The sequence below is a fragment of the Cyanistes caeruleus genome, chromosome 8, assembly GCF_971803275.1.
Source record: "Cyanistes caeruleus chromosome 8, bCyaCae1.hap1.1, whole genome shotgun sequence".
Taxonomy (NCBI): domain Eukaryota; kingdom Metazoa; phylum Chordata; class Aves; order Passeriformes; family Paridae; genus Cyanistes; species Cyanistes caeruleus.
In genome coordinates this window covers 13,058,351-13,076,352 of record NC_141708.1, presented here as the reverse complement: position 1 = coordinate 13,076,352, position 18,002 = coordinate 13,058,351, and the positions used below count along the sequence as shown (strand labels likewise).

At 56.7% G+C, this 18,002-nt stretch overlaps 1 protein-coding gene across 21 annotated transcripts in view; it reads right to left on the bottom strand.

Moving 5' to 3' along the window:
- The window catches only part of SEMA4G (semaphorin 4G), a 30,060-nt gene that overhangs the window by 2,802 nt on the left and 9,256 nt on the right, over positions 1-18,002 (bottom strand). For 3 of the 21 annotated variants that reach the window (XM_086899115.1, XM_086899118.1, XM_086899126.1), the window contains exons 1-13: positions 15,699-15,904; positions 5,652-5,883; positions 4,354-4,502; positions 3,727-3,789; positions 3,549-3,647; positions 2,284-2,377; positions 1,946-2,059; positions 1,579-1,745; positions 1,263-1,432; positions 979-1,123; positions 682-904; positions 480-595; positions 6-157 (exon numbers count right to left, since the gene is read on the bottom strand). In XM_086899115.1, coding sequence (XP_086755241.1) covers positions 6-157; positions 480-595; positions 682-904; positions 979-1,123; positions 1,263-1,432; positions 1,579-1,745; positions 1,946-2,059; positions 2,284-2,377; positions 3,549-3,647; positions 3,727-3,789; positions 4,354-4,502; positions 5,652-5,769 — 1,610 coding nt within the window. In that variant the 5' untranslated portion in view covers positions 5,770-5,883; positions 15,699-15,904. Of the gene's footprint in view, positions 1-5; positions 158-479; positions 596-681; positions 905-978; positions 1,124-1,262; positions 1,433-1,578; positions 1,746-1,945; positions 2,060-2,283; positions 2,378-3,548; positions 3,648-3,726; positions 3,790-4,353; positions 4,503-5,651; positions 5,917-6,924; positions 7,042-15,526; positions 15,907-17,652; positions 17,839-18,002 lie in introns of those variants that run through there. The other 18 variants (XM_086899111.1, XM_086899114.1, XM_086899122.1 and 15 more) reach the window with 10 other exon arrangements.

Sequence of the window (18,002 nt, the reverse complement as noted above, 5' to 3'; positions counted from 1 at the left end):
CCTACCTGTCTGTGGTGGCGAAGGTGCGGCATGCCCTGCCATCCCAGGCACAGTAGGGGTCCCGGGCAAGGATGCAGTCATAGCAGGAGGCATACCTGGCACAGGAGGCCAGGGGCACCTGCACAATCCCGCTGGCTGCTCCCACATACAGGCTCCTCTGAGGGGAAAAGGGCTGGCTTAGTATGGATCTAGCATGATGCTGCTGGTCTGTGGAGTGTCCCATGGTGCCCAGAGATCCCCCCCAGCTCCACAGCACAGCTGTCCCTTCATGGGTGTGCACAAGAAGGGCCCTCAGCTCACAGTCAGTGCTGATGGCCAGGCTGATCCGTTTCCCCAGGCTACCCTCCTGGGCTCCAGCACATATCCCGAGCTGGGGTGACCCAGGAGTCATTTCCCCAGCCTCCCAAACAGCGCAATGTCAGCTTCACAGCACAAGCATGCCCCGTGTGTGGTGACCCCCTACTTGTTCCACCCCTCACCTGATTGTGGGAGATCACCAGGCTCTCCACAGGCTGCAGGTCCCTGAACACCTGCACCTCCTCCACAATGTGGATGCCAGAGTTCACCACCACAGCCTTGTGGATCCAGCCATCCCCTGGAAAGCAGAGCAGGGGATTCAGGAGGGAATGTGAGGTGTGCCCTTTGCCCAGCAGAGGCCTGTCAAACTCATCTCACACTCACCCGTCCCCATGAAGAGCACATCGTATGAGCGGCCGTCCAGGGCCTGCACCCTGTCTACAGCCAGCTGGCTGTACACCACGTTCTTCTTCACCAGGAGCGGCTCCCCGCCGGCTGGCTTCACCTCCTCAAACATGAGCGGGTGCAGCTTGACAAAGTCCAGGACACTGTTGGGCAGGTCCTGCGAGGAGTTGTAGCCCTTCCTGCGGGAGTGGTCCGTGATGCACTACAGGGGAAACAGGGGTCAGAGAGGAAGGCAGCTGCCCTTTTCCCCCCTGCTTTGCACTCCTGGGCACTCACGGAGCCGGGCCGGGGCTCGGGCACTGCACCGTCGTAGCGGGACCATTTGCGAGCCCAATCCTGGTACTCCATGTAGGGGCCCTCAAAGGCACGCTGCACTGCCGAGATGTTGTAGCGGCACACGGCTGAGGCCTCCATGGTCCTCCTGAGGGGCAGAACCTCACCTAAGCCTGGACACTCCCAACCAATGCTCAGCACCTGCCTGTTCGTCCCCTTGAGCATCTCTGGCTCCCCTGGTGCTGCAGACTTTTAGCCCAAATCATTTTGGCCACTGCCCCACTCACCACTGTGCTGAGAGTGTGAAGGCAGCATAGAAGACAGTGCTGGCCCAGTTGCCCCCATCCAGGCTGCAGACACTGCGCAGCACCTCGTAGTAGGGGATGTAGCAGACCAGGCGTGCCTTCATGAAGGACGTCCATTTGCGCTGCAGAATCTTCTTGCCCCCAACATCACTCTGGGAGGGTGAAGAGAGCATTTCTGCACAGGCTGGATGGGTGTTCATTCCCCTCTTCCTGTGCCTGTCTTCCCACAGGTGGAGGCATGCTCCCCTTGCACCAAGAGGAACAGTGCCTGGCTCCCTGTGGCTGGGAACATGCCTACCTTACAGACGCGGGCCACCCGGGCCACTCGGGCCACCTGACTCTTGTCAAAGAAGGATGTGGTCTCCTCTCCTGCCCGCTCCATGAAGAAGTAGTAGATTTTATCATCATCACCCACAGGGCTGTCCTTGCTCTCCCGGACCAGCACAGAGGTCACAAACTCGGCATCTGGGGACATGGAGTAAGAGGTGGTGATTAGAGACCAACACAGAATGGAGAATCCCTCCCTGCCTTAGTTCCTTCTCATAGCAAACCACACAGGACTCCAGAGCCACTCCCCACACCTGCTCCACACTCTCCAGGGCAATGCACAGTGTCCCACAGCCCATGATGGCAGCCACAAGATGGGGGGGACGGGGACATCTCACCATTCAGCCAGTGCAGCGGGGACTCCTCTGTTTTCAGTGGCCTCTGGTGCAGGTTCCTCCGAATGTCAGGGAGGCTCCGAAACTCGTAGCGTGTTGCTGTGTACAAGCCTCCGTCTGTGCAGGGTGGGTGCCCATCAGCATGGCCCTGCAGCCTGAGGACAGCCCCACAGGCCAGCAGCATCCCCATGCCCCAGGCAGACGAGTAGGGGGAGGACCAAGTCCTGATTTGCTAAGACCTCTGCACAGGGAACCCATCTGGCTGGCACCCCCTGGAAGGGTGTTGGGGATGGGGCCATGGTACCCTACATACCCACCAGCACTGGAAAGGTGCTGCTTACCCACAATGAGGCCGGTGTAGCCACGGGCAGGGTCATATGGACACTTCTCCTTGCCTTCCTCAAAGTGGGACGGCAACATGAACCTGTTTGCATCCTTGAGGGGGACAGGGAATTGGGTTAGACAGAAGAGACAGACCCACCTCACCTGTCAGCCTCAGGCTCTCTGCAGAGGCTGCTAACAGGGACAAAGTGATGTCCACAGCCATGCCCTTGTCAAAGTAAGACAAAGCCCCCTGGCAGCCTCCAACTGGTCAGAAACCACACAGCCAGCCACAGCCCCCAGCCAAGAGTGGGTAGAGGGCTCTGGGAGGAAGGGGGGCCCAGTTGGGCATTGAATGGGCACTGGGCAGGAGTCAACCAGTGCAGCCAATATTCCCAGACAGTGCCTGGTTGGCAGACGTTGTTCAGGTAGCCTGGGGTCCCCACAGGTGCTGTCCATGTCATGGCAGGAGTTACTTTCTTTGGGGCTTGCAGTTCAAAGCATGTCAAATAATGATGGGGCCTTTCCAGCTTGGCAGCTCCTCCACCCAATTTCCAGTGTGTGCAATGGCCAAACCGGACCAGTAGCACAGCCATGGGAACAGGCACAGCCTCTCCAGGGCTCCCTGGCCACAATGCAGACATGGTCCAGGGGCCTTTGCCCTCACGCTAAGGAAGGGAGGTGGGCAAATAGCAACTGAGTCTCCGTTGACTAAAGGAGCTACTGAAAGGGGGTCAAAGTCCCATTGCCAGTAAAACTAGGCTCTTCTTGGAAACTCTGCCATGAGTCACAGCCATGTGGGGACTCTCAGACTGGCACAGGATATCCCTGGGGAGGGGCTGCTGAGTCAGTCCTGCCCCTGTCACCCTCCCCTGTGCATGCATACCACCTGCCATCAGCCACACTGCAGCCCCTCCTCTGGGAAGGGATTCTGCAACAGCAGGCACTGGAGACCAGGTCCAGGGCAGGAGCAACCCATCCTGCTGAGCCCATGTGCATCCCCTACGGCACTGATCCATCCCCAGCCCTCTCTCTTGGGGTCAGAGTCCAACCCCAGTGCTGGGGTGGGGACTAATGGCAGCTGCATCATGGTGGCTACATCCTCAAACCTACTCACCCCAGCCTGGGAGTCACTCACCCCCACTGTGAGCCAGGGAGGGGCGGGGGCAGCAATAGAAAGGGAGCGGGGCTGTGGGTTGAGATGTGGGAGAGGACAGGGGCTGCACCTCTCCAGGGTGACATAGTGGCAGGGGACAGGTGGCAGCTGTGGGTGAGCCGTACTCACGATGGCGGCACAGAGCGGGTGGAAGGCGTAGGTCCCACAGGCGTACAGGTGGGTGCTGTTCAGCCGCTGCAGGAACCGCACGTGGTTGAAGCACTCGGTCTGCGGAGGGCGAGCGCAGGTGTTACAAGCTGGGAAAAGCAGGGGCAGCCCCTCCCTGGCACCCACCCAGCACCTCTACCTTGTTGTTTTTGCCCTTCTGCAGGCAGTCCATCTGCTTCTCAGGGGAGGCTTCCCAGTGGATCTGCAAGGGGAAGAGAGAGACTGATACTGCATGATCCCTATCGCTGCATGGTCCCCCTGTCACTGCAAGCTCCAGCTTTCATCACAGCCACAGATAATAAAATCCTTATTTATTTAGCGAGGGACGGCTGCTCAGAGCACAGGATAGCACCCTGCACACATCCCACCAGCCTGCAGCAAGAGTGGTCCCACACCCCAGCCAGTGGGCAGACATCCCAGAGCACTGCACAAGCCTTGAGGATTTTGGGATATCCTTCCCTGGGGGAGCAAAAAAGTCTGATTCCCTCTCTGCCCCTCATTCTGCTGGGCTGTTCCTGGAGCAGGCAGCTTTGAGCCTGGGGATTTCTCCCACCACTATCCCCATGTTGCCTGGATGGGGAGAAGGACCAGGTATCCACAGGCGACCTGGGGACAGACTCGGAGACATCACCTCTAGGCAAGCCTCCAGGCTCCACCCCGAGACAGCGAGGGGGAGGTTGCGCAGGCATGGAGTGGCCACAGTTTGGATGGGGATTGGGCAGTGTGGGACAGGAGAGGACAACCAGCCGGCAGAGGCCAGGCTCACCGTGTGGTGGGAGCCGTCGGCCACGTCACTGGAGTTGAGGGCGAAGATGGCTCCCCTGGCGCCCACGTAGAGGATGCCCCGGTCGTCCTCCAGCAGCAGGGTGCTGTAGTTGAGGGTGTGTGCATTGAAGCGCCGGACTCCCGACAGCTCTGCAAAGGGAACAGGGGGCTGAGAGAGAGCCCGGGGCAGGCACAGCGCGAGCCACTGGGAAAAGACAAGAGAATGGAGCTGGAAGTGGGTGGGATGGCACTTACTGAGGTTATCATTCAGAGAGTGCTTGGTGACAGCAGTTACAGCAGGAGGAAAGGAAGGAAGGAGGTTTGGTAAAAGGCAAAAGGCACTAATTAGGCTCAGGCTCACAGAGGAAATCTCTCTCCACTAATTGAAGCACAGCTCAGGGGTGGGAGCTGCAATGTCTGTGCTGGGCACAGACCTGCTACGTTGTTTGGGAAAATGCTGAAGAAAGCAGAAACATGCCAGCAGTGACCCTGGCTCTGAACTGAGCCAGCCCAAAGGGAAGGATAAAAAAACCTGAACCAAAACTGTCATACAAGGGGAGTGATTCTGCAGTGAGGCTGAATGCTCCTGCCCACCAAGCCAGTGCAACCAACCAATCTGGCATGCTGAGAAGTGTGAGACAGGACTCAGCCCTGGTCAGAGGGACCAGAAGGAAGTGAAGATTCTATGAGGCTTGGGACCCTGTAGGCAGCTGGAAAAGGAATGATTCCCCACCTTTCCCAGAAAAGAGGCACTGCCTGGAGAGAAAAAGACTCCCCAGCTGTTAATGAAACTCTCCCACCATCAGTTGCTGAATTGAGCCTCACTAATGAGGTCAATGATGCCATGTGGATCCCCAAGGAATGATGACACTGCTGGGCTCACTGACACCACAGAGGCTGGAGGTCAAGAGCCCAGTGGCAATTAGAGAAAATCATGGAAGAAAGTTTCCTGCTGACTATTTGGGCCATGAGATCCCAGCCCAGATGCAAATTCCAGCTCAGGACATCCTCCAAGGGCTGCTGGGCAGGGCCAGGGGTTGGTCAGGGCTGGCTCCCTGTAAATCCTTGTCCCCCTCTGGCTTTTGAGATGATTTTGCTATGCTCACTTCTTTGGGGCCCAGCCATGTGGGCTCTGATTTCTGGAAGCCAGGGGATCAGAGGCCCCCATGTAGCCACCCTCTCATGCTGACGCCTCTGCTCCAGGGGGGTGGCAAAGACTAGATGCAGTCACAACGCACCAAGGCCAGTGTCAGCAAAATCCAAACCTCACTGCCAGCACCAGGACCCACACCCCCTTACCATCAAAGGAGACCGTTGTCCTGGGGGTGGCATCCAGGTCGGTGGCAGAGCGATGGTAGCCCACGGCTGCCGCTGCCATGAAGAGAGTTGTCAGGAGATGTGCCGGAGCTCCGCTCATCTTCCTGCTCTCTCGGCAAGGGCAGCCGCCTCAGGCGCTGCTGCCGGGCCGGCACAGCCAATCCTCGGCACGGGCTCTCCAGCTCTCGGGGACAGGGCTGGCCACCAAACCCTCCTGAAACACAGAGCACCGGGTCAGACACTCCTGCTGCCCCAGCACCTCACAAGCAAGCAGGCTTGGGAAGGAGCCAGCTGCATACACACATGGATGCTTGACCCAGCACGGCCTCAGGCCAGGGATGGCTTCAGGGAAAAACAAACCCTTGTTTGCTAAAGGGGAAACTAAGGCACAGCACAAGGCACAGAGCATGGAGGGGAGTTTGAGCACAGTGACCTTCTGCAGCATGCTCCTGGGTCAGCAACCATTCTGTCACAGCAGGGAGTTGCTTGCTGACCACTTGGGTCATTTTCCTCCAGGTCTTCTCTGGGTTCATCTCTCATTCACTCCTAGCCTTTTGCTCCTGCAGATCCCCCTGACTGAAGGATATGTTTCAGCAGAGCCAGCTGATCCCCCATTGCATTTCACACCCAAAAAGCCTTTAAAAACAGAGAAAGGGGCTCAGGGCCAAGCCCCTCTGTGGGTCTCTTGGCACATTGGGGTACCCCAAGACTCATTCCCCACTGTGGCTGCAGCAGGAATGAATGGCCACAGTAAGGGTCCTGGGGAGCCCAAGGTCTCCTCTCCTTCCCAAAAGCCCAGCTGACCATGTCCTGCTGTGCAAGATACTTGACCCTGTTTTGCCCTCCTGAAATGATGAGACTCCAGAGGACTGAGGCATTGGGAAGGGTGCTTCAGGCACTCAGGGACTAAAGGTGAAGGAAAATCCATATAGGAACTGCTTGGAATCTTCAGCAAGTCTTTTCAAGCGGAAACAATTTTTCCCCACAGTGTTTTTCCACGAGATTTCAGTTTCTCTTTCATCCCAAGCTGCCTTGAAGCTCTGCATCTACTTTGGCTCTCACTTTCATGCATTCAATCCCTCACAAATAACCCCCACTTCGCCCAGCTGCACTGATCAAAGCCACTTGCTCATCTTGCAGGCATTATGGAGGAAAAAGATGACTGGGTGTCTCTGAGCCAGAGAGCCCCCCGTAAGTAACCAGCACCTACATATTTGCTTAGAGGTTTATAAATATATATATATAAAACAAATACCTGACCCTGTAGAGAAGCTGCTCAAACACGTTCAATGCAGACAATTTCCCTGAAGCAAATAATTTGCTGAGTCCCAGGAAGAGGGGAGATAAAACCAAAGTGAAAAGGGCTTCAGGGCTGAAAAGGAAAAGTGAGGGGCTGGATGTGGATTCAGACACAGTTCTGGAGCTTGCATTAAAGTGCTGGTTCATTCGAGGGGTTTCAGACCTGCACACCTCACACCTGCAGTGGCTGCTGCCCCAGAGCATTCCGGGAATGAGGCAGATGGGAAATGTTTCTCCCTGCTGCCCCACTGTCCCCTAGGCTCGAGACCTGCACAGAGCACCCAAGGGCTTCCAACCCTGGGTGCAGGCAGGGTGCTGCATGCAGGACTGAGCTCCTTGGGGAGCAGATCCCAGAGCAGGCTCACTCCATGTTATTCCTGTTTCCAGGACAAGCCCTGTACAGAGAGAGGGTCTGCCCATGAATGACAGCACAGCAATGCAAGGCAGGTGAGTGCAGATGGACATCAAAAAGAAAGAATTTGTTTTGGTTACACCATGTCTAGCATGAGCCAAACCCACCAAGCTTTGGGCAAAGTGATGGGGTCACACCTGGAGCACCAAAGTACCATGGCCAGCCCTATGCTGACAGCTTGCCATCCCACCAGTGGGAGCAGGGCCACTCTGGAAGTTACAGGGACTCTTCCCCAAGCCTCCACATGGGGACACGAGTCTGGAATCATGCACAAGCCACAAGAGCTGCTGCACCTGGGATAGGAAAGCAGAGTGGAGGAGAAATCTCCTTACGACAAGGCAAACAATGATCTCTCATAAATGAGTAACAGCCCTGCATGCTGCTGGGCGTCCTCACCTTATCTTCCCTGCACAAACAAGCCCTGAACTTTGCCTGCTGCTTGGCTCCCAACGTGCTGGGGACAGGAGCAGGGAGTGTGGCCGGGCAGGGCAGCAGGGATAGTGTTTATCACAGGGCCAGCATGGTGCTGTGAGCCAGCCCCAGCTAACATTTAACCATCACACACACCAAGACAGTACAGGGGGAAAACAAGAATAAATTAAATTGGGAGGTTGTGCAGGGTTCCTGGCTGGGCAGGGGGGAGAAGCCTCCCATGCTGTGAGGGCTGGGCTCTTCTGCTTTTTCCAGGGAAGCAGCTACACCCATTTCCAAAGGCTTCTTTGCCCAAGATCAGATGTAACTTTGTCCTAAAGAAAATTTAATCAGTTACGCCGTAAGAGCCAGTTAATATTTTACTCAAAGAGAAGGGCTGTTCCAAGCTTCCCTATTTTTTTTTTTTAATTTATTTTCTGGTTTTTATTTTTCATACCTAGGGTGGGGGAGAAAAAGCAAGAAGGAACTGAAACAATCCTTGTCTCCCCTCAGGTCAATACCCTGGTCTTGCAGCCACACCAAACACCCCCAAACCCATCACTTCCCTCTTGTCAGGGTGCAAGTTCTAAGCTCAGGGTGAAGTCAAGGGCTCAGGGAGGAAGCAGAGAAGGTCTTGACATGTGGGACCCACCATGAGGGCTGGGGGCAGATGGATTACTCAAGTCCAGCACTTCAACAAGAAATGGAAAAAAGCTGAGAATGGAAATGCCACAGAGTTTTCTCTGGAGGAGGGAAACAAAAAGGGGAGAGGAAGAGGCTGAAAAGCAGCAGCAGCTCCAATGAAACTAGGAATTTAGGAGAAAAATTGCCCAGAAAAGCCCGCCCCCTCCCCAGGAGTGACCTCCCAAGTCCCTTGGCACCTCACCTACTCCCCAGCACAGGGGGGCCAACATGGGACCTGACTGTCCAGCCTCAGCTCTCACACCAGCCGGCGACACTGAAGAAGCAGGGTGGTGGATGCAGGACCACAGGGCTGACGGACACCCCGAGGGGGGCAAAGCCAGGAACCAGCTGCTCTACTCACAACGTGTAACATCCACCCTCCTACCACTGGCTATCAGTGATCCTACGGGCTTCAGCCACAGGTCCCAGCCTGGAGCAGGTACCATCTCTCAGCAGTGGGATGTGTTTGCCGGTCCCTGGGGAAGGCAGGAAAGCAGTGGGGCGGCAGAGGCGTGCAGGCGTGGGTGAGCACCCAGGGCAGCGAGCGAGCCCCGGTCAGGTCTGACTGGGTTTACTGGGTCACGACGGAAGCTGTGTGAGCATGACTGTGCCGGCCTCAGCCTCCCACCGCCAGCCAGCCGGCACAGCACACCCAAACGGGCTGGCCCAGTCGGCACCTCCTTAAAATCCCTGTGACCAGCATCTCTGGAGGAGCAAAAAGCTTTTGATGAATGAATTTCACAGTCTCACTAGCTCAGATCTGGCCAAAGAAACTGGCCAAAGCTGTCAAACACCTCAATAGCCACTGCAGCAGGACATTCTGTGGGCATAGGAGCCCTTTCCCACTGCCCCCTGGCCCTCAAAGTCACAAGGCAGCAAAACCTGGGAGCACAAGCTGTTTGCAAGCTGCAGTGCAGGGAAGCTGTGCTGTCTGTGGAGCTGGCAAACATGGAGAGACCACAGATGGGGTCTTACAGGCTGCCCATGGATGTTTCCTCATCAGCACAACTAAAAATCATGCCAGCTTTTTAATTTCAGAGGAACTTAGGAGAAAGAATGGAAGTGGTGGGTGAGAGCAGTACTTTCCCAGCTTACCCTCAGCATCCATTCTGGATGGCAGGACAGATTTGCAGGGCAGGATAAGACACCTCCCCATCCCACCCCTTCCTAGACAGCTTGTAGTTGTTCCACCAAGATCTAGTAAAGCCTATGCAGGCTCCCAGAGTGGCTGCTGGACATTCCTCCTCTCTCATGGGCTGTTCCCCTCTGCATCACAGACTACTACATGCACTGCCAGTTTCCCAGTAGGAGACAGGGATTTTCAGCGGGTCTTCTCTGTGTTATGGAGCTGCAAAACAGTCTTAACAAAATCTCCATCAGGGACTGCACCAAAAGACACCAACTGCACTCTGCCTTTTTATGGCAGCCCAGCCTGGACATTCCAAACACTATGCAGCCAATCCCACTCTACTCACAGGGGCCAAGTCTGGCACATCCCCCTGCAGCCACTCACATTCCCACTGTCACTGAACTGTTCTACCCTCCAGGAGACCCACTCAAGTTGCCCTCGGGTTCAGCTGAAACAGCCCGACCCATTCCTGGAGGGCTGAGGGAAAGGCACCTGCCCCAGGGGATGAGGTGGGGTGAGCTCCCAGCTCCCAGGCGTGGGAACAGTCAGTAAGTTATGGGAAAGGAGCCATCCAGGGATGGGAGACAAGCCTAGCCCCAGCCTGGATGCGAGCGCAATGCATTTCGGGCCCCACTTCCCTGGAGGCGGCAGACCTTGGGTGGGAAATCCTGCGAGATGTGGGAAGAGGAGCCGGGATGGAGGTTGCCAGGCAACTTTAATTCAGTCCTTGACGAACTTCCAGCACTTTGCTTCTGCTGCAGAGCCCAACCAGCAAATGTTAAAACATCAGATCCACCCTAAGCCCATAGTGTCCATCTGTCCATCCATTTGTTCGAGGAGTTTGCTCCTGGCCCCGTGCCTGGACTGCCCTGCAAGGACACGGGTCCCCTGTGGCAGCACCCCCAAAGGGCAGCCCAAAACAAGCCACTGTTCCCGGCACAGATTTACAGGGGCAGGATTTGACCCGTGGGACTGGGCTGGCGCTGCTGCACAGATATTTCTCAACCAGACAGGATTTTTGTCAACAACACAAGCAAAAAAATGCAAACTTGCCAAATGCCCTCCAGGAAGAGGGGACCCATGCTGGGTCAGGGAGAGAAGGAGCACAGTGACCTCCTGGGAGCCCCTCCCTGAGTTTATTTTAGTTGCTTTCTTTAAACAAAACCATACTTGACCCTGAGGTGCTTGAGCAGACACACACTAGAGCTTCCGCCATTCAGGAAGCAGATGTACTTCTCCTTTACCCAAATTTGGGATTTGGGCACAGAGAAGGGGAGGAAGAGCTGCAGCATCAGCTCTTCTCACAGAGTACCCTGCCCTGCTCCCAACGCAAAGCCCCTATGCAGAGCACAGCCATCATGGAGCCAGGGAGGCGGGTGGCAGGCTCCTGCAGGCCATGGGAACAGGCTCCAAATTCCCACAGCACAGTCCCCACCAGCCACCAGCAGAGCCCAGCACATCCAGCAGAGGAGAGCACCCAGCTCTGACCCCAGAAATGTCACGGCAGGGAGGAGACATGTGAAGTAGCAAAGTGATGGATTGGAGAGGGAGTAGGGATGGTCAGGGATGTGGGCCAGTTTAAGGGGCAGCAGTGCTGGAGGGAGCCAAACATCCCTGGAAAGACAAGCTGAGGAGTCAGCAATAAAACTAACAGGCCTGGTTCCGACAGATTTGCCACCCCCTGCTGCAGTCCTGTGGGGGATGTTGCCCACCCCACAAGGGGCAGGGATGCACAGTGTCCCCCCTGCATGGCTGCAGGGATCAGGGTGTGTTAGCTGCTCCCAAGCTCCCTGTTTTCACTAATCTCACAAGAACTCGTTCCTCTCCTCCATCAGGTCGGGTTTGATGTGGAACAGGAGGTTCAAAGGGGCTGCCAAGCAGCAACAAAGCTCAGTGCCAAGTCCCCATGAGAGCTCTCCAGCCATTCCCATCCAAACCTACCCAAAAAAGTCTGACTGAGAAAATGAGGAAAGCTGTTCTGCCCTGTGCCGTGGCTGCCAGGCACAGGGACAGCTCGGCTCCAGCTGCTCATGACGTGACAGAAGCTAAGAGCAAGAGCGCAGTGCCCAGGACAGCAGAACAGATCACTCTTCCACTGCCCACCCTAATGGAAAACCCACCAACACCATCTGTTAGTTGAAACAGTTCCTTGCCTGGATCCAGGGGCCTTGGCCAGAGATGGTCTGGAATGGTGCAAGTAGGGGAAGCTGAAGGGCAAATCCTTGCAGCTCAGTGGCTGGACCAAGAGCACCAAGGGATGCCACAGCCAGCCCAGACCCAGAACCCCTGAAAAGAGCAGCAGAACTCCTGTCACAGAACAATTCCTCCCGTGCTGGAGGCCATTAGCTCTTGCAGGACAGCAGTGAGGACACAGTCCCTATGGCTCTTCCCTCTCACACAGCACCTATCTCCCCTTTGGAAACACCGCAGCAGCAGCCCTGGGTTGACCCCACAGCCTAGGAGCACCTGAGAGTAGCGCAGGGAGTCATGCAACAACCGGGAAGTGAAACCGGATGGTGCCGAGACTTGGCGGCCTCGCTCTGACTTCACCCGCTGGCCTCCAAGCCAGGACATGGGGGAGGCAGAGCGCAGCCACTGAGCCCTGGGATATGGGATGCAGATTCCTGGGGCTCCCAGCTCCTCCGTCATTAGGAAGAGGCAAGCTTGATGTTAGCAACTTCACCTCCAAACCCCAACGTGTTCCATCCTTTTTTCATTTGCTGCATGACAAGCTTCACCTCTGGCCGGGAGCCCCTCAGCAGCCTGGACAAACAGACAGACAGACAGCCCTCCACATCACAGCAAATTCTCCCAGCAAGGGGGCGTCTGCATCCAAGTGGCTCAGCACTGGATGTGATCTGCAATTCAGCCTTCAAAGGCTTTGTGGCTGAAGCACATTGTCTCCTCAGCAGAAGCAGCAAAGTAATTGTAGAATTAAATTCCCAGGAACAATTAGAAAGAAAACAAGAAAAAAATCCCAACCGTAATTGTAAAAGGACATCTCAAAGCCAGCAGATTTCAGGGCTTTTTAAAGCATCTGAATCCATTTGCCCGTCCCTGTGGCTGCACTGTGTTTCATTTCACTGGGCTCATACAATGCAAGACACGGAATTAACTTGGGTGTTTGTTTAGAGCCGGTTTGTCTTCCAGTTATTTTCCAAAGCCAGGTTTGAGTTTCAAAGATGTTTCTTGGCAATGCCTGGGGTTCCCACTGTCGGGACGGTGTGGGGCTTTCCCAAGGGGAAACAGAGGCTCAGAAATCACACATAACCTGGGGTCCTCTTGGAAGCAGGGGCAAGAGGTGGAGCACAACCCAACTTGTCTGCAGTGAACACGGGACTTTCTGCTGCGAGCCTGTTCCTCTCCCTTTTATTTATTCCAAAGATAAACTGTTTTCTTTTCCAAAGTCCAGAAAAACCAGATGATGGGAGTAGTTTTAGGGCTTCCAGTTTCAACAACATCTTCTTGTTTCCTTTGCTTTCCCTCCAACAAAGCTTCAATTTGGGGTCAAACCCAATTTTGATATTCCACTTTGCATTCAAAACTGCACAGCACAAAGCAGTAACATCTGGCCTTTCCCACAGTTGTTTGCATACCACCAGCTTTGCTGCCCCAAAATCAGATCCCCACATTATTTACATGGGATGGGCTTTGCAACAGGCAAACAGTCGCCCTCCATCAGGTAATGGAGGTGGGATTGTACCTGGAGGGATCTTTTAAGCAACAAGAAAAGCAGAGCACACCCTGAATCACAAAGCTGCATCCCGGCCCCCACACCAGTAGGTTACCTGGTGCTGAAACCCTCAGCCTCCTTCATCTCTGAACAGCAGAGCTCAGGCCCCGGGAGGAAGGAGAGGGTGGCTTTGGTGATGACCTTGCTATGGCAGAGCCCTCATGCTCATGTAAATCACGAGGAGCTGATGGCACAGCCAGCCAGGGAGGAATGGAGATGGGAGCATTTCCTCCTGAAGCACCAGCCAGGTAGGAGCTCTCACCTTTGCACAGGAACAGGCACCCACCCAGCACCACTGTCAGGGGGGTACAAAGAAAAGTCCGGGGGCATCACCTCTCCCCTCCGAGAGGCAGCAGGTCCCCAGGACTCCCTCTCGCAGAACCTCCCATCACATGAGCTGCTTCCCAACAAGTCGCATCAAGATGCCAAGCAAAGCCGGCGGGCAAGTGCAGGGAAATTCCCCACAGGCGGCCAGGCGAGGCTGGCACCGCGGCTCCGCTGCACCCTCCGCTGCCCTCCTGCACGGGGTGCCGGCAGAGGCCCCCCCACCGGTCTTGCTAAGCACACCTGGATGCTTTTTCCCGGCACATGACCTGCCAGATTTGCTGAATAAACCTCCCAGCTCTAGCAAACCCTTTGCATTCCTGGTGGGTAAAGTGGTGAAATGTTCAAATAGATGTTGGAAAGGGTGGGGGGCGGGAGAACAAAGCTTCATCTGCAGGAGCTGAAAGGGCGGTTGGGATTTGGGGTTTTTTTTTCCCCTCAGGTTGCAACACAAAAACAAAGTCCTGATAGGGATCTCTCCTGCTGGGGGGCAGCCCCTCATCCCTCTGGGCAGAGCAAGCCTGGCCAAACCGAGATGAAGCACAGAGCTGCCCTGCAGGGCACACACGCAGCATCTGCGGCTGCCGTGGTCACCCTGCCCAGGTTTGGGGTTCAGGTGGGGGGGCCCAGCCAGCACCCGCCGCAAGGGAAGCAAAGCAGCCAGAGCCCGCAGTGGCAGGCCAACTAGCACCAAAAATGCCGCTGTTGTTATTAATAATTTCCCTGCATCTGAGCAGAACAGTACTCCTCGTCCATTTTGGGAAGCCTCTGTCTTAGGAGATTGGTGTTTTTTGGCACCCGAAAAGCCTTTTCATGGTTCCCCCGCCCACTTCACACTCCTGGTTTAAAGGCCAGGCACAAGTCACTGGCCCACCTGGGCACTGATGGAGAGAGCAAAGAGAGCCCCAAATTCCACTGCTGCAGGTACTTTCTACCTTTGAATTGGCACGAAGATGCAGAGGAGCCCCCAGTGCAGGGTTTGCCTGGGGGCCATCTGCAGCCCCCACAGCAATGCATCCCAAGGAGATGAATCTCAACGAGGCAAGGCTCAGACAAGCCACATTCCATGACCACCCCCTGATTTCCAAAGGGAAGGAGAGGGGGGCAGGGATTGCACTGCACCACCTGCATCGGTTTAGTACCTCACCCCAGCCATCCGAAACACCAGCTGACCCCAGGTAATGCTCAGCCTTCCCAAACACCCCCAGCAGTTCTCATCCCTACACACCTCTGATCCCCACAGCCGGCTAGGGAAGGCAAGGGCTGTATCCAGCCCTCCCTGCCCAGAGATGGTGCCCTGTCTTGTCCGCAGCTCCTATCATTGTGCTCCCTCACAGCCCCAGCTGTTCCCCCGTCACTCCTACCCAGGTCGCCCAGACCCGCCTCACCCCACACCCCAAACCTGTCCCCAAAGAAAGCTCCTGCCCTGCCACCAGATCCAGCATATGTCACCTCCCCTCCTGCTCATCATCCCCAAATCCTCACCTGCACCAGACCTACTCTGGACCTCTCTCCATGCTGCTTCCAAGGTTCTGCCCTCCCCAAACGCGTTACTCCCTGGATTTCAACCACAGCAGGTCGGAGCCCCGCTCCTCTTTCTCTGTCCCCTTCCTGTGAGCAGCACCCACACCCAGCACCCCAGATCCTGCCTGTGGACTCAGCACCCGGATCCAGCACCCGAGCAGACAGAAACAGCATTCCAAATCCTGCTTGTGGACCCGGACCAAGCCCCGGCGCTCCAGGTCCAACAACCCAATCCTGCTTGTGGATTCAGCACCCGGACCCAGCAGCCCAAACCCTGCCTGCAGACCCAGACCCGACCCCGAGCCAGCACCCCAGGACCCATCAAGCGATTCAACACTCACACGCAGCACTCCAGTTCCTGCCCGTGGGCTGAGCACCCAGCCCCAGCATTACCCGCACCCAGCCGCACCATCCGGCTTCCCGATCCTGCCTGCGGAGCCGGAGCCCAGCGCCCCCCGGCCTGCGGACCCGCACCCCCCTGTCCGGCGCCGCTCGCGTTCCCCCGGTACTCGCCTGGCTCGGAGCGGGTGGCACGGCAGGGCAGGCTGGGCTCGGCTGGGCTCGGCTGGGCTCGGCTGGGCTCGGCTGGGCTCGGCTGGGCTCGGTTGGGCTCGGCTGGGCTCGGCTGGGCTCGGCTGGGCTCGGCTGGGCTCGGCTCGGCGGCGCAGCCCGGCTGTGCGCGGCTCCGCCGGACCGAGCCGGGCCCCGCTCCGCCCCCTGCCGGCAGCGCCGTGCGGGGCCGCCAGCCCGGCCCGCAGCCTGGGGCCGCCGAGAGGAGGAGGAGGAGAGCGCAGCAGGGCCGCCCTGCCTGCCTTGCGTGGAAGCAGGTGGCAGCATGTCCCTCGGCAGAGTCGCGGCAGGCAGGGACGGGATGCTGCCGTGCAGCCCCTGGTCGGCCCTCGACACGTAGGGTGGGCCGGGAGCTCAGTCAGCACAAGAGGTTTGGGTGATGCAGCCCCCAAAAGGCTCGTGTGAATGCCTTTTGCAAAGTCAGGGAGGCAAAGGGCTGGTATTGTGGACTTGTGACTGTGAAAAAGTGAGACTGAACACGGGTAAGCGTCATCCTGTTCTGCCAGCACATGCTACCAGTACCATCATGCCACAGAGCCCAGTCAGAGACACCAGTGTCAGCACAGCACAAGCCTTCCACCAGTGCCGTGGTGCTCACTAAGGCTTCTTGCTCCTCAAAGTCACCCCAGCATCCTGCACTGCACCCCTGAGTCAGGCACCGTGCTCCATCTTCTCTCTGCTCTCAGCACGTGTCTCGCCATTCATGCATGGCGGAAGGTTGTTTGGAAACACAGGCAGGTAATGGTTTCTCTGGGGCGCTGTGTGGAGCCTTTTTATCCTGGGTGGCTTCTGCAGCTCCTCCCCATGTGGAGGAGCTGCCAGGTCCAGGCCTGTTTGCTTTCCTTTCGTAAGCTCCCAGCACCTGGCCAACCCTCTCTCCTCACCCCTCACAGCAGCAGCAGGCCTCCTGGAAGCAAAGCTCTGAGCCAACACTGTGTGTAATCAGCAGGTTGGATCTAGGGCAGTTGGAAATCAGCTGGAGCAGGAGGTGGGGAAATGCTGTACCTGTGAACGCTGGATTACAGCTCTCTGGGAGCTGGCAGGGTGGCCGGCTGATGCCAGCCCATGGTTAAAAAGCCATGGTGCCCAGTCCCAGCACCTCTGGATGCCAGTTCAGCCCCTCCACTCCACAACAACTCCTCCCAAGGGTGAGGTCTCCAGGAAGGGGACAAAGGCCACCCCAACCCCACACCCTGCAGACCTGGAGCCAGACCCACAGCAGTGCATAGGGTTGAGCAGGTTGTTCTGCAGTTGCTGAGCATTGTCTGGGGCTGAGATCAGCTCTAGTTGAGATTCCACCACCTTCTGGACCTTTAGGTTCAGTAGAGATGGCAGGACCAGGGTGTTCCTGTGGGGAGCCTGACTAACATGCCATTCTCAATGCCTCTGACTGCCAGGATCCTACCTCCTACAAACACAGAAGGTGGGAGGGAGCGTAACAGGGGTTTGAATGCCCCCAGTCCTCACCCACCAATGGGTCTCAGCTGAGGACGCACTCATCTAAGTGCTCTTGATGACAAGTGGCTCTGTCACCCTTGCACATACTCCCCAGGCAGCCACCACCCCCTCTTCCAGATGATATCCCAAGACCTGCTCCTTGTCCCCACTCTCAGAGCAGACACTACCCACTTCCTTGAGCACTCCCTGCCGTCCCTTCCTCGCCTCTTGTGTGCTCCAGAGGCTAATTATCATTTCCTTCTGTCCTTGGGCAAAACCCCAGCGTCTCCTCCACGCCTCACTTTGCCTCGTCCCTCTGCCCCCCCTGCAGAAGTGGGAGGCCCACGCACTGAGAGCCAGGCAGGGATGCTCTTGGCCAGCCTGTCTTACCCAGGTATGGGGTGTTCAGGTGTTGCAAGGCAGCTGGTCCTCCACATCCTCTCCAAACCCCATTCCTTACCTTAGCAGAGGCACAGCTGTGGGGCCAGTTATGGGGAGAACAGGTCCATGAGCGCTGGGGTAGGGGGTGCCAGGGCTGGGACAGGGCTGCCCAAAGCTCCCCCTTATCCAGGGCACTGTGCCCGTCCCATCCTGCAACAGCTCTCCCTGCCTCCCACATGGCTGGAAGCCGAACCCAGCACAAATTGGAGCTTTGTTAGCTGCTGGCCTTGCAGTAAGATAATTAGTGCGTGAGTGCAGAGCAAGCCGAGCCTGGCGCGACCAGCGCTGCGCTTTTACAGGCCTGAGCTTGCGAGGCTTTAATTAATTAACACGAGTCATTGGCAGTAGGAAACAGATCTATTTTCAGAG